This window comes from Cryptotermes secundus, unplaced genomic scaffold (genome assembly GCF_002891405.2).
Source record: "Cryptotermes secundus unplaced genomic scaffold, Csec_1.0 scaffold309, whole genome shotgun sequence".
Lineage (NCBI taxonomy): Eukaryota > Metazoa > Arthropoda > Insecta > Blattodea > Kalotermitidae > Cryptotermes > Cryptotermes secundus.
Window position 1 is genome coordinate 381108 of NW_019723305.1, and position 9142 is coordinate 390249.

The 9142-nt window shown below is 39.9% G+C and overlaps 1 protein-coding gene across 1 annotated transcript in view; it reads right to left on the reverse strand.

Moving 5' to 3' along the window:
• Nucleotides 1-9142, reverse strand: part of LOC111861729 (zwei Ig domain protein zig-8) — a 290427-nt gene that overhangs the window by 140384 nt on the left and 140901 nt on the right. Inside the window, exon 2 of the mRNA XM_023846531.2 lies at nucleotides 6613-6803. Within this exon, the coding sequence (XP_023702299.1) occupies nucleotides 6613-6803 (191 nt within the window). The remainder of the gene's footprint in view (nucleotides 1-6612; nucleotides 6804-9142) is intronic.

The window sequence follows — 9142 nt, forward strand, 5'->3', positions numbered from 1 at the left end:
CCGTAGCGTAGTTGGTTGAGGCACTATGCTACAAGCCGGAAGGTCGCGGGATCAAATCCCGATGAGGTGGAATATTTTCAATTGACCTAATCCTTCCAGCCGCACTATAGCCCTGAAGTCGACTCAGCCTCTAACAAAAATGAGTACTAGAAATATTCTTGGGGGTAAAGGGCTACCGGCGCGCAGGGCTGACAACCTTACTGCCATGTATGAGTCCATTGTCTGGAAAATGTTGGAACCTCAACATCTCGCAACCCTATGGGCCTCCACGGAATGTTACAGGGATAGCTTTACTTTACTCTTTATAATCTTTATTAACTATCAGAGCTATCAGAACTATCAGATGTAGTTCTACGTGCCATATGAATCTCAACATAAATAGCGATTATCTCCCTATATAATATTAACCGATTATTGTATGCATTCCTCGTCTCCCCCATTCGTGCTACATGCCCTGCCCACATCATCCTTCTTGAATATATATGTATTATACAGATTATATCAAATTTCTGTTGTTACGTATTATCGTAGAAAAGAGTAACCAGAAACTTTTAGCCTCAGAAGCGAGTTCGATGTTTTTAACTCATATAGTATCAGAGTTTATGTAGTGATTGTGTTACCTGTTGCAAGCTCAACACTGATTCCTGGCAGAGCCAGTGATTATTTTCTCTTCTCCACTGTGCACAGATCAGTTATGGATATCACGTAAACTCCTATCCAATAGTTATTAAGGGGATTTACCCAGGGATAAATCTGCTGGAACGTGAAGATGACAACTCGCCTCAATTTAACACTGAAGTTAAGAATTCGTGGAGCTATATGCCCAATTTTCCATACGTTTTCATGACGTTGTTTAAGTAAACAACGGACACTTAAACTGTACACACAATATTAATGGCAGAGCTGTTGAAGCTACCTATTTTCGTATTTTTGCGCAATAGACCTACATCCCTCTTGTATTAAAATTATGGCATTAAAGGCACACATAGAAATTGTGGGAACAGAGGATGAATTTCTGTGAAGAGGCGCTTGTTTAAAATAAACATTTGTTAATATAAAGCTAAACGTGTTTACTTTCATTCTGGAATCTCTCTCTAAAACATTTTGTTCAATATTTTGACAGAACCTCAATAATTTCAGTTCATATCCCATTTTAAAACATACGCTTTTAAATTATATAACTTATTTATGCCGGGCAAATATCCTGGCAACTGGAGCGTCTATAAACCCATTGCAAATATTTACATATGTTTTGAAATATTGAATCCCCTCACCGCATGCCTCTGTATAGTGGTTATCTCTTCCCTTTTGTATTTCGGGTCTGATTGTTGGACATCCTAACGGAGGTTCTTCCTAGTTTTCACGAGTGGTTTTCAGAATATGCTGGGATAGTAACTTAGAATAATTCCAGTCACCTCATTCTCATTCTAACGTTCGATAATATGTCTGAGTGGTGCAGCTTACAAAGTACTGTTAAATAAAGGGAAAGCTAATTTCAGACTCAAAATAAGTTGCCGTCTTAGAAATATATTATTTGCTATTCTTCACACTTGATGTATGCAACAACGCTGTCAGTTGCTCAGATTGTGTACGTCGAATGTTTAATGTTTAGTACACAATGAATTTAAGAGGATTTGGAAGAAAGGAGTCGTGGCCCAGCTGGAAGTGCTACCCTGATATTCTTCTGGAGTGACTAAGGAAATCCACGGAAAACATCAATCAGGGCAGCCAGTTCCTTCGTTGAAGTTTGAAGCCGGTACTTTCCAAATACTAAGCACGAGTTGTAGCCCCCAAAACTCATTTAAACAGCCGTCCTTGCCTGTCTCGTTTATAGCCCAACCATAAAAAGCAATTTGCCCGACGAGGCAATGTGCTGAAATTGTGAGTCAATGGTTATAGATCGAATCGTTAAGGTTTCTTGTCTTCAATAAATTTGTCAGATATAACAGCGAAGGTTCACAACGCCATTATATTTGTAGTTGTTTACTTATAAATAATATTTCGCACAAAATTCGGGGCTTATTTATAATCTATCTTCAAAATTCGGGACTTATTCATAATCTGTCTTCATACTCTCACGTGTTGGAGGGGTACGAGTGACGAAAATAATTTTGGGTTCTATTTTTGATGGTTTGATTTGCTGGACATTTCCATTACAATTACACTTGACTACAGTAGTTCACAATTTAACTCCTTCTTGATAACGAAAATCTCTCACTGTTTTCTGGGTCTTACACTTGTATCTAGCCTCCAGTCATCTACTTGAACTCTCAGCTGCGAACCGCATATCAATCTCCTACTAGTCTCAGTCAGATTTACTTTACGATTGGCGGTTTACCGCCAATCAGTTCGTCTTGGCGCCAGACCCCTTGAGGATCACGACCAGATATATTTTTCTAACTGAACTCTTGCGGTAATAGTCCCTATGTAACATCCTCTCTGACGAGAAGATGAGTTTCTCCCTTATCAATATGCTTAGCTTTTCATCAAGTGTATATTTCGCACATATAACATGTTAGTGAAAATTCTTCCTTTTGCACTACACACAAGTCCTCTCTCAGTACAGGCTTCACATAGTAGATCATGCCTAACTTATATGTCTTATGCTACAACGGCAGCTTAGCCAGTTGAACAGTCGTAAGCTTGACCACCGCCAAGTTTTAGTCTTTACGCAATATTCCTTTTTATAGCCGTTAGGTGGTGGTGGTAGAAGACACCGCCTTGAAGGATTTTTTCTGTTCTTTGAGGTCGTGTTCTTTTTTTGGGAACCATTGTAATTACCATACTAACCAAGACTGCTGCCGTGTGTTTGTTTACAGCATAACCCTCGGAAAGTGTGTAGCCAGTCATTACCTAGCAATGGTCGTCTGTTTCTAACTTCAATGCGGAAATGCTGTTTACGTAGCTGTTAGCTAGCAATGGATAATTGCTTCGATATCGATCAGGTTTTCAGCCTTCACGTCACACTACTAAATTTCATATTCCTAATCTCAAATATAACCGTTGCTAGAATGAGATTCAAATGAAATTTTCGGCGTCAATAATGTACACTATTGTATCACTGTCTGCATTCCAAGAGACCTGCTTTTAACAAAACTCATTAATTTTCGGAATATTAATTGGAATGCAAAAGTCAAGACCCTGCATTAAATGGCACTACTGCCGCTCCCACCGCACAAGTTCGTACGCCCGTCATGTTGCCGTTATTTCTCTTTATAACGAATTAAAATTATTGAGCTGGCTTCTAATTGCATAATACTTATGGTAAATTTAATGAAACTTGGTGAATTCATTCAAAAGTTCAACGACGGGAAACAGCATGGCGTTATAAGCCGAAAGCGAACTGTTCTTTATTCTTAAGGAACAGGTAGGTTAAAATAAGGAGATGCGTTAAAGTCTGGATGGTTTATTCCAGCTAAAATCAGTGTAACAGATGCATTCAAATTACGCATCCCAAAAATTTTTAGGTTCGAAAATTATGTAATCCTGCACGTAACTTAATCACGTGACGGAGATTCAGATATGTGTGAAGCAGGGATTCCCACTACCCACTGAAAGGGTGCAATCGCTGCCCTGGTTTCCTGTAACACTCACTGTTCTGACATCTGTCGGCTTTCTGTTAATTTCTCTTTGAAAGAAACATCTTTCGAAATATATACTTCACATCACAATTACAAAATTCTTGCGTCAGTTTAAATATAGATATGTTATAACTTACTGAAATTTTCAAATAGAAAGACAATACTTAAACTTAAGTTGCTATAATAGAAATTATACCCTTTTAATGATCACAGGTTCATGAATGATCTAGGTCTATGTATGTTGTGTAAAAATATTGTGACGCATTGCTAGGTAACGGCTCAGTAAACACGTTAACTTATGAGAGGTGACGTCAAGCAACAGTAGAAAAAAGGCGTTTTCTCTGTGGTTTGTGCCATGCAACAATAGAGGGCTGTGTTTTCTGTGAGTGGTCCGAATCGAGAGGATATAAGAGGACACAGAAATGGGAAATTAGTGTAACCAGTGTGGAGGTGGGGTCGAATACCTCCGCCGTGACCCTGCGAGTGGTAGGAGATGACGGAAAGGGAAGCCTCAAATCTGAGACAGTTAAGTATGGTCGTGAGTCCCAAGAGACCCAACAAAAACTGCGCTAGCAAGGGCCAGCAACATGTACAAATGACAGACCCGTCCTCTCCTCAGAGAGGGCGTCCCACAAAAGAAAAGAAAAAAACAAACAAACAAGAACGTAACTGTCAAACAGTAATAACTATCTGGTCGTGAGCTTCAGATGTGGTTCGACACCAAAACTCACCGTCAATCGCAATGTGATTTTGACTTTGACATGAGTTTTGGAAATGTGAGCGATTAAACACTAATATTAATTTGAACCTCCACAAAGCTTTCATTAGATCTGTAATGACTTATGCTAGTCCTGCCTGGGAATTCGCGGCAGGTACCCGTCTGGTGAATTTGCAGCGCCTAAAGAACAAGATTCTCCGCATCATTAGAAATTTTCCAAGGCACACACAGGTTCGCGATTTACACATGGCTTTCAAAATTCCGAATATGTGTGATTATATAAAAAATTATGCAGACTACAAGCGGAAGTCATACAAAATCATGATAACGAAAATTTTCGCAATATTGGACAAGGCGGAGTCCGACATAGAAGTATAAGAGGCTTTCAATTGGCGGCGGTCAAGCACACGACCGTTCAAGTGACTAGACTGCCGTTGTAGCAGAAGCTACTAAAAGTAGGGCATAATCTGCTGTACTGAGCCTGGATTGACAGAGGCCCTGTACATATTATATATACATTTTTTTAAAGAAGTTTAACATGTAAGATGTAAATATTTTTTATATTATGACAAATGACTTACTACTGTAGGCAGTGACTCTGATACAAGACAGACATGTCTTCTCGTCAGAGAGGGCTCCCCACAAAAAGAAGACCACAACCGTAAAATTATCTGCTCATGAGCCTCAGATGACTGATTGACCTTCAGTCGGAATGTGACTTTGAGTTTGACTTTAACTTGAAATTACTTCACATTAGTTCTGAAGTTCCAAGTAAACAGCAGTGTGGCCAGAAGAAGAATTAGAAGACTTATTGTGTGACGTTAAATGTACTGTAATACATCGATACTGGGAGTGTGTAATTTAGTGAGACTTCTTTAGTTCTTGTGTTATAAACCCGTTGCCAGGAAACGGATAATGAAGACTAGTGGAAATAAGCTGAGAAAAGATTGTCGTGGAGTGCTTTGTAGTTCGATAATTAATCCATCAAACATAAAGAAAGAGAAGAGGAAATAAATAAATAATGAAAGAAACTTAATTAACGAAGGAAGGAATAAAGGTAAATAATATAAAAGTAGGAAGGAAGGAAAGAAAACCAATATGGAAAAATGTCAAAACACTTCCCGTAACGAATCCTTAACCAGAAGCCCAACACTTAGTTGTTTTTTTGACTCGTCACTGTTTCCACAACGTAATTATTCACAGCTGTAACTCGAGGCTGTCCTTTTCATCTGTATCCTGAGGACATGTCATACGCGATGACAAGGGACCAACTAAACACGAAATTTCAATTTTTAGACGGAGGATAAATGTGAATTTCGATAAATTCAAACCAAAACCAGTTCTCGAAATCACATCGTGTCAATATTGACTTTGACAAATGTCTCTTTTTAAAACATATTCCTTCATGTTATTTTTTTTTTGCGTCCCTTCTAAACTTTCAGCACATTTACGGCTTTAACGTACTGACGGAAACGCACACAGAAAGTGTTCATCCTTTACGCCTTCCTTCTTTCTCTTTATCCCGTTCACACTTTTATCTCGTTCCCCCTTTCTCCATTAGAACAGTGAATTAAGCGAAATCCATATCCTTGATGTGGTACAATTTCGAACACAAGGTTGCCACGTGTGGAAATTGGTGAAAACAGCTACAGAGCGAGAACAACAATACATACGAAGCCAGATAACGCATGCAGATATTTGTGAAACGTTTCCAATTTTATAAGCATATCGATTATGGTTTCTTGCAGTGAATGTAAGTGTTTGGCTATTTGCAGAGTATATCTTAATTTTTTCTTTATTTTCAAGCTGTTTATCAACCTATAAATATCATTTCAGCAAACTGTATTTTCCACTTTTCTTTCTCTCCTATTATCCAGGTCTCACTTCCCTGTGTCACTGATGGTATGCCATTGTTTCTTATATCTCTATTGAGGTGTCCTTTATAATTTCTCTCTTTAATGTAGAGCGCAATTGTTTCCATTCTTCAGGGGTAAAATACTGTGTGATTTATGTTTAAAGGTCTGAGTTTCCTCTAATATTACAGTTCAAGTTCTAATGTTCACCCGCAAATTTAAGGTATTGGTGCAAGGGTGTTGTAACTCCATTTTTTGCATACTTGAGATGAAGAAAAACTGGATAACTTACGCCAAATTTTATAAACTGCTTTCAGAGAGCCTAAAAGTGATCGGATTCATACATTTTTTACATGAAATTGTCATATTCAATAAATATAACTGTAACATTAAACAGTTTTCTAGTTTACGGAGCTACATCCGTTTCGAACCAAAGCGTCAGCAGTGACAAGATACTTACCGTTTTGTTTCCAAGGTTACGAACCCGGCAGTTTAGGTACGCTGTTTTACCAACCAGCGCTGTCACGTTTCTGGAAGCGGAGGGTTCGAAATACGGACCACGCAGACCGATGGCTGTGGGTAGTCCAAGGTCTTCATCTTCTCCCGCGATGGTGCGGCTACCGTGGTACACATCGTCTGGACGTATCGAGTCTGCGAAGAACCACATGTGAAGTTAGGCGTTGGATAGCTTCCCCCCACAGTAGAACTGTTCCCAGGGATATGGAAACTCCAAGGGAGCAGAAATGATTAATTCGATCACAGATTGATAAATTTAACTGAAATTGAGTTTCCACATAGCCGGCGTCTCAAAGATTCTACTGCCATTCTTCCAACATATCTCAGTATCATTTTAAAATAAACAGTAGTGATTAAATAAGTAACCATACCAAAATACTCGCCAGTGACTTTCTTACTCGTGTTCAGAACTATCATACTCTACTAATATTATCCGAGGTGAAGAGCAGGCCTAGATACACAGTCCCACTAAAATTGCGTGCACATTATGACAAGCGTATATTTTTACAGGTAAAGAAAGGTAAAGCTATCGCTGTAACAGCCGTTAGGCTCATAGGTCTGTGAGATGTCGAGGTTCCCATATTTTTCTAGACAATCGGTTCACAGATGGACGTGAGGTTGTCAGCCTCATGCGCCAGCATGCCTTTACCCCCCAGGAAGATTCCTGATACTCACCTCTGTTAGAGGCTGAGTCGACTCCAAGGCCATAGTGCGGCTGGAAGGAGAGGTCGTCTGAAACAATCCAATGACCTCATGGAGAATCGAACCCGTGACCTCCCGGCTTGCAGTATAGTGCCTCAAGTAACTGCGTTACCTGCGGCCTCCGTAGTCTAGAGGTAACGTTCCCACCTCGTGACTCGTAGTACGCGGGTTCAAATACCCGGCGGAGGTCATCGAATTTTTAAGGGCGGAAAAATTCAGGGAACAAGTCCTCCGGGAGGGACTTTAAGCCGTGGGTCCCGTCTCGTAGCTTTACGGCACGTAAAAGAACCTCATGTCCCCTAAGGAGGCCACTGAGCAAAATTACGGACGTTTCCCGCTCAACAGTATTCTCTAATACCTCTGGTAGATGGGGGAAGCATTATAGATACCTCTCAGCTAGTAGAGGCCGATCTCGCTGGCTGGGCGGGACTGATGGTAAGCACCAATACCGGTAGGATATATAGACTGGTAGAATATCATAGAGAGAAGCACAATGGACCAAGACAGGTCTAAGTGCATGGGGGAACCCACCCTCTCCAATAACTAACAAACAAACTAACTAACTAACTAACTAACTAACTAACTAACTGCGCTACCTCTGTTCTTACAGACTGATGTAAATAAGAACAACGAAACAAATTATGACTTAGAAAACAATATAAATCTGTAAATTGTATCCGTTAACATAACAATTCAGGGAGAAATAATAACAAATTCTATTTAAGTTAATGTTAATCACGACATGTCTCGACCCCTGTTGGGTTATCACCAGGCGTCTCTCTGTGGATTTAGATGGTGAATTTTTGTACACAGAGATATACTTGATGATGACCTAATAAGGGTCGCAACATGTCCTGGTTACATCTACGTGAATTGGTGTGTTGACGGATACAAATTACTGTTTTGAATGACACGCGACAAGGTGTAACACGTAAAGACATAGCTTTATATTTTGCGTGTTATTCAGATATGAATTCTGCGTGTAGCTTGGTATGTATCCAACCCGCGATTCAGCGTCTGCGAGTGCACTCACACTTACAGTGTGGGACTGTACCTCCAGCGTCCCGATAGTCGTGCCTTTATCTGCTGTACCGGCGTCAGTTTTCAGAGTACACTTGTTGTTCTTTGCGAGTGTATAACCTTCCATAATGAAATCTAATGGATTGAAGTAGGGTGAACAGGGAGGCCAGGAAATAATTTATTGTCTACCCATCTGCTTATTTGGAAACCACGCATTCAGCAGTAGTCGCACTTTGTTACAGAAATTTCGGGGTGAACTATCTTGCCGGAAGAATATAGTATCACGCCTCTCCGATGTGAAAACCAATATCTTTTGCAGCATCTAAATAAGATTTACTTGCGAACAGGAAGAAGTATATAAGATCTAAATTCTGTGACGATTGTACATTAGTTACATATTTTATTTTTGGACATTATCCATCGTCTTGTCTTTTATCTAAAACCTTCCTGTTTATTTTTCAAAACACAACGTTTCCGAGATTGGATTCTCTCTCCGTCTTCAGGTAAAACCTAATACTAAGTTGGGCCCAATCAATAAAGCTAGTCCCTGTCTCCGGACGAAGATAAACACGGCGGTTTTTAGATAAAGACAAGACTAGATAATGTCCAGAAGCGTAATATTAGTAGAATTGGAGTATGTCTATTACTTGCGTGCTTATGAGTGTACATCACATCTTCATCTTATGAGTAGCTGTCGCTTTGACGTCCTTGCTAGTCGTTGCGCGGATCTGAGCAACCCCCCCCCCCCCAAA